At 41.4% G+C, this 22,778-nt stretch overlaps 1 protein-coding gene across 1 annotated transcript in view; it reads left to right on the plus strand.

Moving 5' to 3' along the window:
• The window catches only part of mpped1 (metallophosphoesterase domain containing 1), a 98,736-nt gene that overhangs the window by 3,573 nt on the left and 72,385 nt on the right, over positions 1-22,778 (plus strand). The window contains exons 2-3 of the mRNA XM_026146499.1: positions 2,465-2,831; positions 6,679-6,860. Of these exons, the coding sequence (XP_026002284.1) occupies positions 2,653-2,831; positions 6,679-6,860 (361 nt within the window). The 5' untranslated portion in view covers positions 2,465-2,652. The remainder of the gene's footprint in view (positions 1-2,464; positions 2,832-6,678; positions 6,861-22,778) is intronic.

The following is a 22,778-nucleotide window of genomic DNA, read 5'->3' on the forward strand; positions in this document are numbered from 1 at the left end:
AGAGATCTTTAGAGGAGGTGACGTGGTATAAGAGCATCATAGTTGACCTTTGGCAGAGAAATCCAATCCAGGCCTGTATCCTGTGACTTATAACACTCAGCCTCTGTTTGGTTAGATTTCGACACCAAAATTATTTGATTTGGTCACAAATAAATCACAACTTGTGTTAATATTTACTCTCCACCACGTAGTGCTTAGCAGTGAAATAAATCCTGATCCGTCTTTCTGGAAAGATTTAGGAAATGCAGTTATTTTCACAACTGCAAGAGTTCACCTAGATCACCACGGGTTGCTTAAATCCCTTAATCGATCGATCATATTATTTATTTATTATTTATTAGCAATGGATTAAACCCTTTTCTTTAGACAGGCTGATGTTAGCTGTATATTCAGTCGTCAACTACGTGATTTCGACAGCTGCGTCTGAGCCCAGTGTGTTACAGTCTCAGCATCTGCTAATACATTCCTGTCTGACACTAGCAGTGTGAGGGATTGTCACTGTCACATTTATAACAACAGAAGCACATTAAAATATGCATGCGCAGGCCTTCATACACATCAACCTGCGAATGCGCACATGTGCTGCACACACTCCTGAAACACATCCACCGACCACCATGCTGGGATTTGCCCGTGACAAACAACCGGGGTGTGAAGTGTGTATCTGTCGCGTCAGCGAATGAGGAATCGAGATGGCACGCCGACATCGTGCGGCAGTCCAGACGGACTATGCCAAAGCAGCCTGTCCCCAAATTATCACCTCCGTCTTCCAGCGTCTCCGTCATCTCAGCACCTCTCAGCGGCTCTGCGCTCTCCCAGCAGTCGTCAGAGCCTCTGAAAAATGAGCTGCAGAGTTAAATCTGAGCTTTAATGGGCGACACACACAGGGAGGTCTCACACGTCAGGGATGGGCAGTGAAAGGAAATGATCAGTTCACTTCATTGTTGAAAAGAAAAACTCGAATGAAAAGAACAATGTAGCACACGAAAAACCTAAAGAGCATTTTTAATTTAATTTAGAACACACATTTGTGCCCAAACACACGTTTGTCATTTAGCTTCTCACTGAACTGGGTAATTCAGTTCGTTCTTTATAACCTAGGCTAACAGATATACTTAAACCTTTACATGTAGACACTGCTGTGATGTTTGTGCGTGCCTCGTGTCAGAATTGTGCTTTTTATCATCCATGGTTGTAGTGTAACTGTGATTTAGTCTATTTTAAGGTAACTGCAATCTTACTTTAATAGTTATTATTTTGACCCTATTAAAAAATAAAATAAATCATATTCATAAGACACAGTACAGGTCTGTATTTAGTGACAGTGTTATCCCTGCCAGGAGGTGCAGTTGGTATCCAGTATTGTGTATAACACAGCAGTTGCTCTGAGCCATTTAACCCTCCTGCCTTCTTGGGACCTTTTTGTGCCACTGCTATGTGTTAAATGGCTGCCATTTCCACTGTGTTCAGTGGAATATAACCAAACTTGCCACAGGATAGTTTTTACCTGTCAATGTTAATATTCCAGTGTGAATTCCTTAAATCAGCCTAAAATGGCTGAGCAGCAGAAATCCCCACACCCATCACCCTGGGGACCATTTTCTGCCCATTGACTTCCATTATAAATGCTATTTTTCAACCCCAAATTATCATCATATGATTTTATTTTTTCTTCTTTTCTTGGATGTCAATGAAGACTCAGGGCCTTGAAGTTTTAATTTTTAAATTGCAAAAAAAATGCAAAAAAAATAATGGCAGGTCAAAATGTATGTTGGTGCCAATCTTTGGTCCATCTAAAGGCCTACTTATAATGACAATCACATATTACTTCAACTGGTTTTTTGTGGAAATATTTAGTTTCGTTTTTTGGTTTTTGGGGCTTATAACACAGGGCGCTCATGTAATAACACTGGGATTTGAAGGGTTAAAACAACGAAAATATAATTAAAACTTTACATGAATATTTCAGGGAGAAGTAGTTTTACAAGGTTGGCTAATTTAAAGTGGAATAAAATATGGATATATGGTCTTTTTATGGCGTGGCTGAGAATGGTCCCTAGGGTGATGGGTGTGAGTTTTTTAAAGGATGGCAGGAGGGTTAAGTTCAGTGTAGCCGGCCAGCTGAGCTCAGGTACTGTTCACTGTGCCCATTAAACGGTCCGTTGTGATTTAAACCTAGTCTAAATCAGTAGGTCCAACTCCTGTTCCACCACCTGCTTTAGTCATGGAGAGTTTTTTGGGACCCCACAGACACAAAGAGGCAGTGTCACTGCTAACTGTGCCATTATTCCACAGTATCCTTGGATAGCAAACACTTGTTTGCTGCTGTGCTAATGTTCCACGGCACATTTTGTTTAAATATTTGATAACTGCAATGATTCTTTTTTCAGTTATTCAAATAAGGGTTCTCCTGCAAATACGTCATACGCCAAATTGCAGCTCTGCTCTTTTGCATTCTTTGCAGGTGCAGAAGAAGAATGTGATGCTGTCTCCTCAGGTCACTGGGACTGTGTGTGCACCAAGGGTTTGAACTCGTCAGGACATTTCCCAGCAGCCTCTCATAAGGCAGGGACAATCCACCCACTGCCCTAAAGCAAAAACAACCAGCAGCTACAACTTTGCACTCCTCCATTTGCTTTGGTCCCTAGCATCATGGCCTTCACCCTGTCAGAGATCATGGCCGCAAGGCGGCAGCAGTCGCAGGCTCAGTCACATTCACAGCGAGGCAACAGGACTGCTGTGGAGGTGGATGAGTACAGCACCAACCCCACTCAGGCTTTCACCTTCTACAATATCAACCAGGGACGCTTCCAGCCGCCTCACGTTCACATGTGAGTAGATGGAAATGTAGCTGCTGGTAATCATGGAGCATCCTGCTGTCATTGAGAGTTGGAGCTCATAAACATTTGTTGATATCTTTGTTTGGTTATCTTTTAAATTGCACTAACACACTGTATAACAGAAATGTAGAGATAATGATTTATAGTTCTGAGTGTTGCAGCTACTTCTTGATCAGCAGCAGTTGCCACATAAAGTATATGTCTGGACTGAGCTCTGTTTGTTAGGTTTTCAGGAGACTAATAATAGGGTTAATAATAATAATAATGATAATGTATTAATACTTTTGAAATGATTAATGTCAAATAAATACAAACTGTCTGCCGTTGCTCAGATACCTGACACTGATTTTTAATCTACATCTTTAAACTGTTTTGACCGTTTGCATCTCGTGTGCTCCTGGAACGATGCATGTAAATTAATAACATTCCTTTCTTTGCATTTATGAAGCTTCTTCATCTGTTGCCATGGCTACAGCTATTTGTTGTAATGCCAACTTGAGACTTCCACATCAGCAGAGTGATTTATTTTGCTTTTTTCCCTCGAAAAACCGAAAATAAATTGCACAATACATTTTTAAGGAATAAATTGCAAAAAATTACTTTTGAATTTTCTTGCAATTGTTTTATAGTTCAGGCTCTAAAATAACATGCAAGAAATAGTTACTGGAATTTTACATAATGTAATAATTTTATTTATTTAAAATGTAAAATAAAATTCAATATTTAAAGTTTAAATAAATTATTTACATTACGCAATATTTTGCAAAAAATAAAAGCCTTCCAAGTGTTCACTTTATATGTAATGTGAGTCTGTGCAGACGCAGACTGGAAGTCAGTCATTCCTGCCACAAAGGGTCTTTGTAGTTTATGCTAAGCTAGTACTGATCAACCAGCAACCTGCGAGGCTGCAGTGCAGAAATGCCAAAAACAGTGCAGGTGTTGCAGCTCCTCTAATGGCCACTTGTGGCTTGCTCAAAGTTATTATTGTTATTATCTGACACATGATATCACCCACTGTGTCGCTACAGCCCATCCAAGGATATTTAGTTAGTGAAATCTGAGGATTTTATCAGTCTGTAGCTTAGCATTGATCAGCATGCTTTTGTGACTGTGCATAGTGAGTGTAGCTTGATAACCACGCTTGCAAGGCTGAGATGGTTGCACTCAACCACGTAGTCAGTATATTGTCACTTCTGGCTCCAAAAAATCAACATGGCAGCAGCCACGGAGCCAGAAGAGTCATGTCATCTGTGAGACGAAATCCCATTGGCCTGTACTGGGAGGCTTTTATAACATAGTTCCAGATTGTCTCTTTGTAGATTGTAGGCTAGTTTTCTACTTTGAATCCAAAAAGGATGATATGCATTTATAACTTCATGAAAAACAAACCATGCATATGTGAACTTATTCTACAATAAGCTCACTTTTTATCCTTCTCCCTAAAATGTAAAGCAATTTGGAGTCTCTGTCAGTACTGCTGATTATTTATATGAATAACATTAATTATGAACTTCAACTAAAAAAGTTCAAAATATAAACACATAATTCATACTCATATTTTGTCTTCAGACACAGATGATCCAGTAAAGCATAAAGATATGAATGTTTTAATAAGACTGAATTGAATTTCTGCTACACTTCAATATCTGGCCAGCGGTGCCATTTAATTATAGTATTAAATTACATCATTAAAGCTGTTCAATAAATGAGTAGACTCTGTAACATGTTCTACGTTGTGAATCACGGTCAGGTTAGAAGTAATCTCCTAAAGCTAAGAAGCCGTGCACCGAACACTTCTTTCATAACAAGAGCATCAAACCGCAGGATGTTGCAGACAGCTGCGTAACTGCAATTCCAACCAAGTAAATAAGAAGCTTCAGATCGCGCCTTTGTAAGGAATTGTCAGTGATCAGGTTTTGAACATATGTAGGATGTTTCTGTGGGGCTCTTGTGAAATCTGAAGCTCTGAATCCCTTTTTCTCCCCTTGTTTATATTTAATGGTAGTTTTCATTCAGGTGTGATTTCCACTGTTTCAAGATGCAGCAGTAAGTGGCAATAAATGGCACTCTTGAGTATGTAGCTTATAAATGTCAAGATATGGTTTCTTGTTTTTTAACATTGGGGCTTCAAAGACAATAGCAGTTACTTTTTGACCACACAGATCAAGTATTATATAGTAATGTCAAAAGCTGACATTATTAAACGGCAAATCAAGGCTAAAAATGATTTGAAACGCCACATCTAAAACTCTAATATATTACTTATAGAAGCAACTAAAGGGGGTGGGGTGATTCGATCAAACCAAAATCTTCCTCTTTTGCATCAACTCAGCCCACCTTGCTTGGAGGAAGAGACGTGAGCATGACCCAAACACCTTCTCTGCAGTCAAACATGGGGGTAGGCATATGTATTAGGGTACAGGACGACTTCACTGCATTTAGGGGCCGAGAACCTTCCCTCAGCCAGAACACTGAAGGTGGGTCGTGGATGGCTCTTAAGGTCTACTGGTCTAGCCAGTCTCCAGACTTCAGTCCGACAGAAAATCTGTGGAAGGAGCTGCGTCTTTGAGTTGTAAAGCAACATCTAAGAAACCTAAAGGGCTTGGAAAGTTTGGAGTCCCTCCTGAAATGTATGCAAATCTAGTGATTTCTCCATCATGTACCAAATCACATTTTCCTTGGGGATCAAATACTTATTTCAGTGACATGCTCATTCAAGCTTTATGTAATGTGTGTGTTTTGTCTCTCTCTTCCTCCCATAAACCTTTGACAGCCTCTCTTGTAGTTTTAATGACGGGTATTTCAGTATATATCAATAAAGCTGCGGCCTGCCGACCTGGGTGTTTCTGCGTAGCTGCACAGGCAAAAATCCCCCTCACTAACTTCTGATGCATATCCAGACATTGTTCTATAAACAGGGCTACAATACGACAGAAACTGCTCAGTCCAAGGGTTCCTCCTCCCAGCATGTTGTCAAACCAGCACATTAACACTCTAATACCCCCCTTTAGCTACCTTAGATCAGGCTATTTATAGCGTGACTATAACTGACCTCAATTCTGCTTGTTCAATTTCTAGCTGTGGCAGCTTGTGCAATTAAGTCACTCAGTCTATTTCTGAGCTTTAGTTCAACTTTAGGCTATTATATAAAATCACAGAGTCTTTCGAACAGTCATGTGAAGAAGAGATCCTGTGGAGCTCAGTCACTTTACATCATCTTACATTTCAGTCCCATCAGTTGTGCTATATTTTCTATGAACCCTCTTTTGTATTTTATTACTTCGTGACTCATTTCTTGCTGGTTGTCTTATGTGCATGTGTATCTGCTTCCCTCGTCGCCTCATCTTTTTCTGTCTCTAGTGGTATGGGTGGAGGAGGAGGAGGAAGTAGGGCTGGGTGTTAAGGTACCTGGAGGAAAGCTCACTTAAGTGGGCCACGGTTATTCACCAGCTCTCCTTCTCCCCCCCAGAGACCCCATGGATCTGCACACTCACTTGAAATCCCACAGGACTCTGCTCTTTTCTATATTTGTGCTTTATTCTTTTTCTATCTCTGCACATTTCTTTTTCTGCTTCTGTGGGTACCGTGCTTTTATTGTGGCCTCTCCCTCCTCCTTTGTGCTGTCTCTTGTTTCCCCATCTGCCTCAGTCTGTGGGGATGATTTTCTGTTGGATACTAATTCTAACTTTTTTCATTGTCAGCCTCTTACCACAGAGACTTTACGTATAGCATTGTTGTCCCTTCTGCTGTATTGTTTCAGTACAGCAAAAGCTGCAGTGGCCCCGTTTCGCATCCTCACTCCCTGCTTTCTTGTCCTCTGTTCCTTTTCTTGTCTCAGGGTTGACCCAATGCCTCACGACACTCCAAAGCCACCGGGCTACACACGCTTTGTGTGCATCTCGGACACACACTCCCGCACTGATGCCATCCAGATGCCGTACGGGGATGTGTTCATCCATGCTGGAGACTTCACCGAACTGGGACTGCCCTCCGAGGTCAAGAAGTTCAACGACTGGCTAGGTTAGCAGTTCTATGTGTTTAGCTGTCTTCCGTGACCCCCTTGTGATCTTGATCCTAATCAAGAAGAACTAAAAAGTTCTCAGAGAGTATTTTAATGCTGATGCATGAAACTCTCTTTTTAAAAACAGCTTCCACTTGTTTTTGGAGCATTAACTCAAAGTCAGAAACTTCCCTAATATTGCTGACCATTTTCCCGCACACATTTTTAAAGCAGTTTGCATCCTTTCTGCATAGATTTGAGTTTCTTTTTGTTGAATTTAAAGATTAGTGATTTGAGTCAGCTTATAAAAAACCTCGAGTTTCTCGGACATGTCACAAGAAAACAGGAAGCCAAAAACAAAAACTTTGGTAAAAGTATAAAGTAAAGTGAGCGTTCAATGCGCTGAACATGAAGTGTCTTTGAGCCAGTTTTAGACTGTACTGAAAACAACCATTAAACTAAAACGTATGCTGTGCTTTGGGAAACTGATCGCTGTAATATACAAGAATCCCACATGTGATTTGTGGCAAACATGCAAAACCCACAATATAGTGCGATGTGGCACAAAGTGAGTCTGGTTTGTGTTACACTCCTCTCGTTTCTTACAGAGGTTGCACAGACAGTTTGAACGTACCCTTCGAACCAGCCTGGTTCTTTCACAGTTTCTCCAACAGCACAGAAAACAGGAACCTGAATCAACCTTTAATATTCCACATTTTACTCAAAATGTTATTACGCAGCAACGACCTGATACAACTTAATAACTGATACTGTTTAACTTAACGAATCTCGATGGGTCACCCCAAACAGTATAACATCCCCTCGTACTGCACACCAGCTTTTCACACATGGGATCCACATAGATCCATTCTTTGCGCTGCCATCCCTTTCCTTTCACTCTTCTTGCTATCCTTCTGTCACAAATCACTCTTGACGCTCATCTCCACCCACTCCACTGCACCCTCTTCTTCACTTGTGCATTGCCTGTTGCTTTGGGCTGTTGACCCCTGGTATTTAAACTCATCTACCTTCACTACCTCTACTCCATGCAGCATCGCCTGTCCTCCTCAGTCTCACTTTCCTTCCTCTTCCAGCTCTCCTCCACTTTCTCCCTACTCTCACAATGTCGACTCAAAACATCCACGGTAACTCCAGCCTGGTCTCATCTGTCAGCAAATAAGAAGGGGCTCAGATTCCTGATGTAATGCCTGCAGAACCTTCCCTGTCACTCCTGACACTCTGTGTCACTCTGTAATCTGTAGATCCACATGGACAAACTCAAACTCCTTTTCTATGCTTCTCAACCAAACGTTGCATCTGTAGTGCTCATACTCAGCCTGAAAGCGTACTGCTGCTCCCTGATTGTCAGCTCTGTCCTTAACCTACATTCTACAACTCTTCACCATAACTTCTATGGCTCATCGGTCTCATCGCTCTATATTTACTACAGTCTGCACTTTTTAAACAAATTGGTACAATACTCTTGTTCACCATTCCTAAGGCTTCCCTACTCTCTTCAAGATCTTTCAAGATTGTTTTATCTCTTCTTTACTGCCTTCTCTCCTAGACGTTACCAGGTGACCTGTCTGGGATGACAGGTCTGCCTATACTGCCTTTTTTCCGCTGATCTGTCTTCTTTTGGATACTTTTCGGTACTTCCTAATTCCACAACCAAATCTCAGTGTTTGTAGCTCAGGAGCAAGTCCTCTATTAATTGGAAGGTTAGTGGCTCAGTCCCTGGAGGCCCCACTTGACTGCATGCTAAAGTATCCTCAGGATATACTGAACTCCAAGCTGCTCTCTGGTGTGTTCAGAGCCTGAATGTTAGAGACAATGCACTTCGGTATAGAACAGAAGAGCTTGTATGAATGGGTGTGAATGAGGCATGTTGCATGAAGTGCTTTGAGTGCTGCGGTAAAGTATAAGAACAAGCCTACGGTTTGTCCTTTGTTGTCTTTCCAGAGGATACACCAAACACCTTCTGGCAGCTTCCCTCACCACTTCAGCTGTTCTTACCACCCGAAGCCTTTCTCGACTCCTCCCTGTACTCTCTGAGACATTCTTCCACAACTCCCAACATGTAATCTTTGCCTCACCCTTTATTTACTTACTCTCCTCGACTTCCAGAGCCAACCCAACGATCTTCCATTTTTCTTGTCGGCACCATACCTACCCAACACTTCCTCGTCTCTTCTGTTGTCCAATGAAGTCTGCTCCACCCACCACTCTCTCTCTCCTGGGGACACTTTAAAGAATTCCTCTTTCTTTTCTAACTAACGTCCAGCCTGTGGGGGATAAACACCAACAACATTCACCTCTTCAGCCTCCAGCTTCAAATTCATGATCCTGTCTGATCCTCTCTTTGCCTTCACAACTTATATGTGCTCATTCTCTCCATCATATCAGCCAGCTCTCTCCCTTCACCAGTCATAGGCCTTTACTTGCACCTCCACACTGCAGCCTTTCCTTCTCTTTATCTGCGTCAGAACACACGTTCCTCTTCCTTTGTCTTTGGCCAACAGCAGCACAGTTTCCACCGGCATCCTGTTGAACGACGGCACCAGAGGCGGTCGTTGTTAACCAACCGATCTGATACGGAAATCTCATTCTTGATAATCTGCATGTTTGATTGGGTAAAGACTTTATGCCACATTCCTGACACAACTCTCCCCATTTCTGCAGGCTTGGTACCAGTGTTAGGAGGACACTGGCTTGTCTGTGTGTGGAGTCCTGTCAGCCTGCCATCTCAAAACAAATACAAATAATGTTGTTTTCTATCAAAAGGTTGTTTTTATTAAACATTACTGAAACATATCCTCACACACAACAAATTTGAGCTGCCTGAAATTTGTTTTCACTCTCTCACTCTTTAGTGCAGCCTGTAACGTACCATTAGGGGTGGGGAAAAAATCGATACTGTGTAGCATCGTGATATTTTGTTTTCTAATAATGTATCGATGCAGGGACGGCAGAAATCGATATTTTGTTACAAAAAAAAGTTTTTGTGGACTCTGACTTCAGAGCATGTTGATCCTTTTTCTGAGCAAGAATCCTGACATTCCTTCACTGTCCAAATGTGTTTAACTTTTTTTGGCAGCAATAAACATGACAGTTTACTTATTTTAATTTAAGACATGTTTTATTTTAATTAAGTTTAAAACTTTTTTATTTAATGTAAAATTATTTTGTTTTAATTTACTTTCAAATTCTTCAGTTGCTGAAGGGGCTGCATAGTTTTCATATTGCATAGTTCAGAATAGTTATAATTGTACCAGATGGTTGCATTCAGTTCAGTGGGACTAGACTGTAATACAAACCGTTCAGTTTGTCAACAATAAAACTGAAATGAGAGAAAGACTGAGTGCGAGACTTTGATATTAGATAAAATGAATATTGATAAAGTTTACCTTTATGTACAGAATCTGAATATCGCAAAATATTTAAGAAAATTGCAATAATATCGTATCGTGGGATGTATGGTGATTCCCACCTCTACGTACCATGTTCCCTTAATATTACATAAACAACGTTTATTAATAATTAGTGACTCTTGTTTATATTTCTCTCCTTCCTGTCTGTTAATGGAGTTGTTGGAGTAGGTGTTTTGTTCCTGATGGGTTTTTGACTCTAAACCAACTTTTCAACCTTCTTCTTGTCTGTTGCTGCTGTAGGTGCAGCAGATACAAACTGCAGCAGAACGGACGCTCAGCCACGTAAAGAGCTTCATATTGTTTTGTAGTGGTTTCAAATGACTTAGTGATCATTTACAGATCACGATTAAAGCATCCGTATTATGAAAGTCTATAAAAGTTGTTGTGAAAAAACAGGAGGTTTAGTGCCGACGGCAGAGTGAGTGATCTCCTAACTGCAGCTGCTCTTATTCCCCTCCATGGACCCAAGCGTCCGAGCAGTGAGCGAAGTCTCAGGTTGGTGCTGATGTCAGACCAGCTCCTTCAAAGGCGGCTCTGCCATCATTGGTGTTAATCTGTTAAGTTCCCCAAACCTGTTGTTTTTAATGGCTTAGAACTTATTTATCAACAATAATCTGTAAATTATTTATTAATAATAATTAACTTTATTATTTATTAACGTTTTATGCTTTGTCAGTGCCATGTAAATCAAATACTCATGAAAGTTAAGTTTAGTTGGCAAAGAAATTCCTGCCGTGCGTCCTTATATTCTTACACCCTTTGTTAAGAAGAAAGTAAAGGAGCCTTTAGAGAATTCAGACTTGTTTTCTTTGACTTTTGCTCTGCTGGAAGCTTCTTATCTCTGTACTGACTAAGGAGCGCGTGTAAGTCTTATCATCGCCACGTGAAATCTGTTGAAACAGGAAGAAGTAACCTCGCACGAAGCTGAGCAACAGCGGAAAAAAAAAGTTCAGTGTTCGAATCTACAGAAAAGGCAGAACAGTTCCTGCTATCGCTGCCTTCATCGTCGTCATCGACACCTTTCCCCGGTGAAAATCACGCCAGGAAAAGGTGCGTGCCTGATGGCGGGTGCGTGTAAAGCTGTCTGAAGGAGGGAAGCAGACAGTAGAGGGAGATAAGGGGAGAACTTGTTGTCCTTCGCCTCCTTCCTCGCTCACACACACGGGAGCTGTGGGGAGCGCGAGATGTAAATCCGCTAGCCTGCACTCCAGCGGTGAGAGAGGCGACGTAAGAGACGGGAAAGAAAAGATAAACTGAGCCAAATGCGCCTGCTGCTGCCTCTGAAGTCAGTCTTTCCTCTCTCCATCCCTTCCTGCTCCGCTCTCCCATTATTTCCTTCTCCTCTGCAACCCCGCCACCTTCTCTCCACTGCTGATATAAATATTTATAATGTGGCTATTCCTATTCTTTCTGTCCTTTTCATTCCCTCCTGTTCCCTGTCTCTGTCACACGGATGTTCTGTAGATGAATGTAACTCCTGCTGTTTAGTGTGTGCTGAACAGATTTGCTGGGAGATCAGGTTTAGCGTATTGATTTGGAAAGAGCGTCTGTACAAACTTCGGTCAGGTGTTACCATCTGCTCCCAAACTTTCTGCTCTTTCATCTTTTCCTCTCCTATCAATCTTTGCTTTTTTCTCCCCCATTATTTGTCTTGTTCCTTTCCCTCTTCCCCCTTCTCTATCCTCCTTACCTCCCTTTCTGGTTCCACTCCTTTCTCTCCAGCTCTTATTTTTCTCAGCTTTTATTTTTAGCAGGAAGTCAGTTGGCTCTTGGGGCTGCTGGCAGCCATTCAAGGCTTTCTCAGAGATGGCAAATGTTGCAGGAGAGGAGAGGAGAGGAAATTCATGCAGGGAAAGTGGTGGGAAGGTAAGGGGATGACAGGGAAGGAGAACGCGGAGGTTTAAAAATAATAGGGAGCAGAGCAAAGTGCCCATGTGTCTCCCCAGAGGGATACTGCCTTACTTTGGTAAACTCGCAGCTCATGGACCTGATGCCACACTTTTATTGTCGTGGTGATCCATCCTGTCAGTCAGTATATAAAGGATCTAATGCTTCATCTCATTTACCTTTATTTATTTATGTCTTGATTTATTCATTTATATTTCTCAGGGCTTATTAGTGTAGCAGAAGCCACCAAACACTCTTTGGTACTGTGCCCACATCCATCACAGGATGTGCAACGCTTGAGCAAAGTCATTGTTGCTTTTGCAGCAAATATTCTGGCCTGCCTCAGTCAGATCTTCACATTTCTCTGCAAATTCAAATTGTAACCCTTGAACAGAGTAATCTGCTCTCCACAAAAGCCCACAGCTTTACCTCTGACTTCACTAAATAAACACTTTGAGTTCATGTATTGTACAAGCTCTACATTCTGCATCAGTGTTGCTTTTTGTAAGACTCACATCATCTCTTATAAATGTCTGTTTTAACATCATTAGCGCACATGTACGTACATACGTACATTTTAAAAATAAATAAAAGTCTTCAAAAGTCTGCTAAATAAATACAGCGAAGTTGTGATTTCTCCAAAACTGGAACAAACTGTGAGCCAAACTCTGATGCTGCTCACAGACTGGGCTGGATGTGGCCCAGAACCAGAACTCTTTACTGGATCATAACTATTGCTTTAGTAATGTGTGGATCAGTGTTTCAGCTGATGATGAGTTTAATAATTTATCATTCTATAGCATCTATGTCTATAATATATTGTCTTCATCTATAATATCCAGGAATTTATATTTATAAATAGTACATAAATATAGTAGCATATACAATGTCAAATATTTGCCTAAAGGATGATTAGCGGTTGAGGCACCAACATTAATAAAAAAAAAAGTGGGTCCAAGTCCAACAGACTTACTTTACTCTACATGTACTCGAGTACAGTTCAGTAAAGTTACCCCATGGCCTCGTCTGCTCATGCACCTGGTGCTGAATGACTAATGATGCTGTTCCTAACTGACATAACTACATATACATATACTTTTAATGTTAAATCCTGTGCAAACATCACACTGAGCGCTAAATAAGAGTCAGTCCATTTACCATGAACTAAAATTCTCCTGACAAAATGAATGCACAACTATTGGTCACTCTGTTTTTTATGCAAGCACAATGTGCATGCTGAAGAGCACTGATTAATAAAAAAGGACACGTTTAAGTGGAGCTGAAAAGCCACATTGGGCAGCTTTTCAACTGGACTGCTGTGGGCGGAGATGTTTGCAAGGAACAGGTGAGAGGAGCGAGTGAATAAATTGGGGAAAGTAAAAAAAAGGTTAGAGAGGGTGAGAGGCAGACCTGGAGCTTGTGAGCAGCGCACTTCAGTCCAATTGTCTCCAATAATGGTCTCTTTGATCAGGCTTTCAGCGCTAAGCCGTGCCTGCGAACACGCGCGCCGTAGCAACGATCCACGTGGATTTCGTAAGCTGAGGCAACCCTAAGTGTTTGCGTGTTTGTTTGTGTGCGCTGCCCTCGCTGTAGGCTTGAGTGGCATTTTTATTCATGCCATGTGATAACGGGATCTGGCAGAGCAGAGCGGGAATGTACTGCAGTGAGTGTCGAGTGTTTAAATATGGATCTCCTCTTGCTTTGGTGTCGACTCTGGGTCAAGAGAGGAGCAGCTTTAATTCTTAAAGGCTTTGTTCTCACTCTTTCTTTCCTTCTGTCTGCTTTTTCCTGATTGACATCAGTGACTCTCTTACACTTCCTTCAGATTCACTGTAGCAAAACACCGTCCAGTTGACTCACAGCGCTTTAATAGTTCTACACATATGCAGGTTGCATAAAAAATTATGAAATGTCCTCTTTTTAAAATTCGTCTGAGGTAAAAAAAAAACAAAACATTAATCAGTTCGTACTCATTCCACCTTTTATGCACACCTCGGGTCTTTTGTAACCTGGGACTACATTACAGCCTGTTAAATTTATTCATTTCATTAAGTTGAGCACATGGCTTCTGGTATTCTTCAAATTACTGTGCTGCTAATGCTCTGATATCATTAATGTTTTTAATGTAATTGTTTTTTTTTTAAATTTTGTTTCACGCCACTATTTAGCCATCAGTGCATTTTTCATCCCGTTATATCGCTGCTTTGTCTGTGTTCATATATATGAATATATCAGCTTGTTTTATTAGCTCGTTGATACCACAGCTGTTCACCACAATAACCCTTGAAATGCACGGGACAGAGGTAGCAGTGCCGCTTCAAAAACAGCAGGAGCATTTCAGAAGTGCTAAATATAAAGTGCGGTAAAGAAGTTTCCTAATCACAGACTCTTGCATCAGGCTGAAGGAGCAGGAACAGGCAGCCAGCAAGCTTTTCTACAGTTCACCTGTTTATGCTTCATGGTGAAGCAGCATAGAGCAGATGAGACAGCCACCTGCTGAGACTAAGGTGAAGCAAACTTTGTTTGTGCTTTATAAATGAGGTCTGACACGTCCTCGTGCAGATACAAGACAGTGAAGCTCAGATGATGATGTGCAAAGAGGAGATGTGATAACCATTTGCTTCAATGTTACCATTCAACATCTCACCGGCCACGTCTTTGCCTCCATCTGTGGTTGGACTGAAAAGGAGGGTCGGTGGGAACAAAAACAAACAAACTGGGATGAAAGTCCTTCATGACTGGAAGGACCTGCAGAGATGGGCAATAACACAGTGAAGGACACACCTCCTCTGTGAGATGTTATCGGCTTTTTTTATTAGATGCATTTTTAGGTAGTGCTTCTTTAAAAATGTATCTTTACTCTTATTAGACTGTACAAAGAGAAATAACCCAAGTCTTCATCCTGCTGCTGCCTCAGGAGCGCTGGATTTGTGCCCCCCCCCCGACTCCAGATTGCGAGGTCCACAGCCTTTAGCATCTTTGTTACAGCTCTTAATTTAGCGCCTGCTCTATCTGTTCCCCTTTACTGCTGAATAATAGATAAGCGACGACCATGATGCGATTGCCGTGTCGGCACTTTAAATGCAAGTGTGTGTGTTTTATTTGCCTGGCAGAGCGAGAGGGTGTCTGCTGCTCTGCACCTGCCTCTGCTTGCCTGGGTGTGTTTTATTTTTATGCCCCTTCATCTCCAACCTTTGTCAGGTGTTGAACTCCTCAACCCTTTCACCTCCCCGCTGGATCTCTTCTTTACCACCTCTGCTGCACTCGTTCGTCTCTTAGCTTTCTCTCTTTAGCTCTCTAACAGCGAGGTTATTAAACTTTCATAGCTGCTGCCTTTTTCTGGTCTGCTCTTCTCTCTTCCTTCACTGTTCATTCAATCCTTATTTTGCCACATTTCTCACCTTTCCTTTGTCTTTTTTTCACCTCTTTTTCTACGTGTGTTTACTCAGCAGTGAGTGCTGCTGGAGGAGATCATAATGAGGAGGTTTGACACTCTTATTGAGAAACTCAACAGAATTTCACGTGACTGTAAATTTAGGCAAACCTTTTCCCATCTGTCCCTCGCTGCTTTTATATCAGGGAGGGAAGAAGATGCAGTAGAATGCGCATCTTTTTCTTTCAAATAAGTTTCTTTTTTCCCTCTTCGAGTTCAGATAGTAAACCCTCGGTGGATATTTCTCATGAAATGATGGAAGTCTTTCTCATCATTTCCTAATTCTCTTTTTCCCTTTCACTGTTTTTTATCAGTGTTTGTAATTCGTCGTATGCAAACTGTTGCTAAATCTGTCATTAGTCCTCTCTGTCAAGCCGACAGCAAACCAACTGTTACAGGGTTAAATCTGTAACATCATCGATCTGGATTTTCACCGACTGTAGATGGTGATGTTTAGCTCGAAGCAAAGCCTTGGCTAGATACAGCCTCTAGACGTGTTTGCATGGCTATGGTCTCATATGCTCTAAATCAGTGTTTTCCAACCTTTTGGGGCCACAGCACATATTTCACATTAGAAAAATCACACGGCACACCACTAAACAAAAATGTCACGAAAAGCACATTGATCATTTTTCCTGCGTACCCTGTATAGCAGAATTGGCTTGGTTTGTCCCCAGTATACCTCTTTTGCGTTCTTGTGACCACTACTCATGCTAGGGCCTTCATCTGGCTCGGAGTTTTCTCCAGGACCAGGTCAGACTGACTGCTTTCAAATATTGATCCATTGCTATTACACACTGCATGCCAATTATGTCATTTCTTTTTCGTCTTCTTCTGTTTTATTGGCAGTTGGCAACCCATTTAATTAGAGCAGTTAGTTGTACTACCCACTAGTGGAAGAGAATGTAATTGATCTGCCCGATACTCATGTCGGTCACTTAGCGTACTAATCAGGTGGAACCAGAGGATCTTCCACGGCACACCTGATCATTTCTCACGGCACATCTATGTGCCGCGGCTCAGTGGTCTTGAAACACTGCTCTAAATGGATGCTGATGGTTCGGGCATGGCACCAGGATGTCTCCTAAATGATGTGTTTTGGGCATGTCCTGTCACACTGCCACACCTGAAGGGCTGGGTGTGTCTGGTTGAACTGCTTTGGGAACTCAGTAAACAGAAAATGTGCACTTTTTTGTGCAGCATTTTATAAAACAGGGAGTTGTGCTTCACAGTTGACAGTGACAGTGGAAAAAACCTCCAGCAGAGCCAGGCTCATGAGTGTCAGCCACCGGTCGCTACCAGTTGGGATTGAGCACGCCATTGTAAGAGTACTCAAATAGGCCTGGTGTTAACAAGCTGTTCATCAGAGAAGGACAGTTCGTGTTCTCATCCAAGGTTTAAATATGACGTTACATAAACCTTGGTACTAAAGCACAATGGCCTGGAACTACCTTCAGAGCATTCCCTGCTAGTCGATGTGGTCTGATGATGTAGCGGCTTTGACGAGAACAATAAAGGTACAACAGCACAGTGTACAAGTGATGTTGTTTAGCATCAGCTAAATTTGGCATCAGTAGAAATAAAACGAAACAGATATGGGACATATGGCGAGTAGCCAGTGGTTTTATTCATCAGCATTCGTCGGAAAAACCCACGTTGCTTATTCTGAAAGTTGCAGCTTAATCTTCAGCCACATTATCCTGGAGGCAATTTTGTAACACTGAACATGGAAGCGGAGCAGACAGGATGAAAGAGACAGAGATGGAGTGTCGGAGAGTGAAAGAGAAGAGACAGACCACCTACGAGGCCGCTTGATGATGCGCTGGATCCGTCTTTGTCGCTGCTTTTATGTGTCTTTGCTCGTGTGTGTGTGTGTGTGTGTAATGCATTATGTTCAGCGAGGACATTGTGAAGTGTTAGGAGGTGCTGCTGTACTCAGATAAAATGTGTGTTTTGGATGCGTGGCGCAGTAGGTGGTGTTTGTGTATGCCGTCTCATAATTGCTGGCTGTCTTTGTTTTGCGTCTGCTTGTACGACTGTGTGTGTACATGTTTGTGAGTGTGTGGGGATATGCAGCAGAGTGTGGGCGGTGATTTAAATGAAATGAGTATTAAGTTTAAGCTGAGGTGGGAAGGCAGAAGTCTTCCTGCCATCATCCAATTCTACCTTGTTGCATGTTCGTCCCTTACTCACCTCTCTTTACCTTCCCTGTTTCTTTCTTTTATGTCACTGACTACTTTGTTTCCTCTGACTCGTATCGCACACACACACACACACACACACACACACACACACACACACACACACACACACACACACACACACACACACGCACACGCGTGCGCGCACAGACGCTGTAAAGGAATTACAACTGATCCAGGCTGAGTCTTTAGCTTGTCTGTCTTTGAACATCATTGCTGTTGCCTCTGAAGCTTCCCTTTGAATTATTGGAATTCTGTTTATGCACACACACAGAAAGGCTGGCTGAAACTGCACAGTCTGGCTGTTATCTCTCTATAATTTATACATAAAGAAGACATATATATATAAACACACAGGCTATTGACAGAGATTGGTATGCAGGTGTAATCCTGGTTGATTACACCTTGGAATTTTAAGAGAATTCCATTGCTACAACCATGGCAGATACGCCAAGAAATAAGAGCAGTAAGACAATCAGAGATGGTGCAAAAAGGCCAATAAAAATCTATACAGGAACCACAAACGCCCAAAATGCTGGTACCAAGCCATAAAAACAGAACAATAGAACTGAGATTTGTAGTATTACGATTACAACTTTAATACATCGTCTATTCACGCTTTTCCACTTTATTTTACTTTCAGAGGGATGTAACTTTTATACAATATACAATACAGTGACAGTATCTGATACCACATACCTTAGATATTTTACGTTTATGGTACAAGAGTCCAACACAATCTGCCAATTTGTGCTTATCCGATTACTGCTTTCAATAAAACATTGACAGAAACCTCCCAGCATTATAAAGCCTTTTTTTTTACCTCAATTAATTCTGACATAGAAGTTAATTATATCAAAACCATTATTAAAAGTAGCAATACAAGAAAGATATAAAACTCCATCACACGAGCTATTGTTGTTGGCCTGCTCATGGAGCTGTGGCTGAGTGGGCTAAGGTGCTGGATTTAGGCTCCAGGCATTTTGATGGCGTGGGTTTCAGTCCCCTCTATTTCCAAAAATACTTAACATTTTACACTTTTTGAGTGGGGGTCGCAAGCTCGGGGGGGGGGGGGGGGGGGGGGATATTATTATGAAAAATGAAAACAGGAATGATGGTTACATGTTTAGCCCAGCAGTTATCAGATCAGGTTTTTGCAGAACATAGACTGTATATTAATAATGGACACAGTATCCTGATCTAAAAACCTGTATTCGTCTTGTTCTAAAAAGATCTCAGGTTGTATAAAATTCATAGGAAAATGGCCTTCAACTGCTTTGTGGTGTGAGCTTTGTTCACTGGGGCTCAGTAAACCACAATGAATATAAAATATTGTGTCTGTTTTATAAATTATGGTTCCCATTAATGTCAGAAATTAGGATAAACTAGGAAATGCTTATTAAAACCTTGTCAATCACAAATCAATAACCAGTGAGCTAACCACTTGTGACTGACATACTGTCCTTCTTTCCTTAGTATCTTGTGAGGCATCCACTATATTGGACCACACCCTGACATTTTCAGTCCTGATACTCTATATGCTTTGTGGCGTGATACTGATAAGATGATATTATCTCCACTTATAATTTATAATAGTGTAGTGTTAAACCATCATTACCAGATGCTTTTAGGTGGTCTCCTCTTGGATCACTAGAGTACTTATAAAAGCTTTAGGTAGGCTAATCTCAGCATTAAAGGTGTGAATGTAGCTACTCTGATGTCACCCATTAGTTATGAATTTTACAACGTTCAAATTTTGGCACCCTAACAGTGTAATTTTGTGATATTTGGGTGGTTGGGACACAGATGAATTTGTCAGCTAAGGCTAGAAAGCTTGGTTAGCTAGCAGTAGACAGCTGTACCACAAAAAGATCATATTATAATTCAGCCCAGTAGCTACAGCGTCCTGTTGTTTGTACACCTATCAATCAAAGTACCATATATTTCGTTGTTGCAGTATATGAATGACTAACCTCGTATTGTGGATGGATTATCTCAGTTGTTCTCCTGACTGAAGTTTGGTCCGTTTACAGCATCCTGCCATGCGATTGCATTTGTCTCTAACCATCAGGAACCCTCACGTTAACTTTTATCGAGTGGAAAAAAAAGTTAGCGTTCATCCTGCAGCTTCACTGTGTTTATGTTATGCTAATATACAACAATCGTTTTGCACATCATTATATACCAGCTAGCCCAACTTCAGTAACCCTACAAACGTCACTGCTGTTTAGTTTCCTGTCTTCATTTATGTTGGAAGTGATAGCAGAGCTGTACGTTTGAATTTTTTCAGAAATCTCTCAGTCAGAACATGCAATATCATGTTTAGGTAACTAGCGAGCTAACTTCCTGCTAACTTCTAACTCCGTTAAATGTAATAAATTCTGTTTTCATGGATGCCTGGATGTTAAACTTAATTGTTACACCTGGTAAAACAGCAGCTGATCATTTTATTAAAGATGAAAGAATTTAGACAGTTTGTAACTCTCAGTGATGCTGCAGTGTTCGTTTGACTTTGGGACCCGAAACGGACGGAGTTTAGGACCCAGATTACTCCGCGAGGCTCCTGTCTAAGGTAGGTAGTGCGGCTTTGTAGCTTACCAAAGTCGTACTAAAACATTTTGGACAGATTTTTGAGCGCCTTGTACCATATAAAATCGGTTCGAGGTCAGTAAGCACAACCAGAATTCCTACATGAGGCGCACCGGATTATAAGGCGCGCTGTTGATTTTTAAGAAAATTAAAGGGTTTTAAGTGCGCCGATACGATACGATAGTCAGACTTGCTCTGGATTCTTTAGTAGTTAATGAACTTAGACGTGTACGAGCTTTGGAAACTGGAGTGGCTGTTTCTTGTTAGCTAACTGTCTTGTTCTGTTACCATGCTTAGTACTTCATTGATGAGCCAAATATTAAAAATACTGACCTGTTTTGGGGCAGATCACGCCATTAGTGTTAACGTTGTGGCAGACAGGCGCATTTTTAGCTCCCAGGAAGAAAGAGATGAGGTGAAATATCCTCCCTTAAAGATGCGTGTTTTAAAGCCTATAAATGCAAAAAGAGGCAATTAAAAAATATGACACAATAACACAGAAAAAACGTTCTCACTATAGTAACCTCACATCCAGTCAATGACATTCAACAAAAAAAATATGAGACTTATATAAGGTGTTTTAGCTACACAAGGCTCATGTGCAAACTTAAGAATGAAACTGTAATAATCTGTTGCTTTTCCTTTAATTTAATTTTAGAAAAAAGTTTTGGTTACTGCTTTTCACACACATGCATTCACTCATACTGACACACACACACACTGGTATTGATTTAATCATTTTGGCTTGGCAGGAAACATTTGGCCTCTATTTTCTGCAGTAGCACACACACAGAATTTCTAGACACACATACTTTGGTATTAAGTTATTTGGCTGAACATTTTGGCTACTATTTTTTTTTATATCTGGAGTATACACACACAAACACGCACACATACAGAGATAGGATTTAACTTTGTCTTGGCAGGCAGGAAATGTCTCCTTTTTATTTTGTTTGTGCATCCACACAAGCGCACATATAAGAGTACACACACACACACACACACACACACATACACCAATGCACACACAATGGGCAGTAATCCCCCTGTACATGCAAGAGCTTTGGGCAGAGCAAGGATTTTCCTCTTCAAAGAGCAGACCACCCATTGCAGCATCAGAACAATGGTGGCCGAACTCCGGAAGATTTCATGTGGTGGCAGTTGGAGTTACACACACACACACACACACACACACACACACACACACACACACACACACACACACACACACACACACACACACACTAACAATCTATTCACTCACATATCAAGATCCACAGACATTATGCTTATGCACCCAACTCCAGGGATCAAGCACATCTATGCAGGCTGCACATGCAACCTTACATGCATTTACCCTCACACTGACCACCATTTGGAGTTAATGGAAAGATGGAGGTTTTTGTGGTGACACACAGACAGCCAGACATGGAGCAGATCTGGGATGTGCATGACTGGAGGGGCCAGGCACTCAACAAAAGAGTGAAGACAATGAGTGAGAGAGGATTGAAAAAGAACCAGAGAGAAATAAAGGGATGAAGGGACGGAGGGGGAGACTGAAGTCCAGCTGTTTCCACTCCTGAAAGCCGCCTTGTGTTGCGCTGTTGCGTTTTCTCTGGTCTTTTTGTCTTTAACGCTACTCGACTGTCCCCTCTGCACCAGGCAAATTAAAAGTATTCGATGTTTAAAAAGAGTCACTTGAATTCAAAGACAAAGATATTGGGGTGACAAAGAACATTCCCCGTGTTATGAAGGTCTGTTGCCACATATGTTAGATTTCCCCCTCACATTGACTCGCACATTTCCACCCACACCTTTTCCTCTTTTCTTCGCTTTTGTCAGAGAAGTAACAAATTCATTCTCTGTTTCTGAGCAATTTGTTCCTTGTGGACATTCAGGATAATCGACTGTATTGTTGAAAGTCTTTCTTTTTATTATTTTCACACTGAAGGCGGTTGGCTGGGATGGAAAACAGATGCAAACACTGGCTGCAGAATCTACTGTGTAACATTAAGCTATTTGGTATTCACACCTTGTCATTTTGCAGCTTCTTCTGGGGGAAACTTTAAAAAAAATCATCCATGAAATTGAAGTTTAATTCTGGAAAGTAAAAGTGTGTGTGTGAGTGTGCGTGTGTGAGGATGGGGAGGAGGGTATTTGTGTCCAGCTGGTGGAGTTTTATATTTCTGTGCGTGATTTATTCCTCTCAGTTTACAGTTGGCTGTCAAACTTCATGGGTGAAAACTGCTCACATTGCAGAATTTCTGAGGCAACACAGATAATGTTTATTTGTTAGAGAATTTATGAGTGCCCTGTTCCTGTGCTGTTGTTCCATTGTTGTCTTGCCGTCTGTCTTTCTTGGGCTCACATGCATCCACGTGCCACTTTCCTTTATAT

Source organism: Astatotilapia calliptera, chromosome 17 (assembly GCF_900246225.1).
Source record: "Astatotilapia calliptera chromosome 17, fAstCal1.2, whole genome shotgun sequence".
Classification (NCBI taxonomy): Eukaryota; Metazoa; Chordata; class Actinopteri; order Cichliformes; family Cichlidae; genus Astatotilapia; species Astatotilapia calliptera.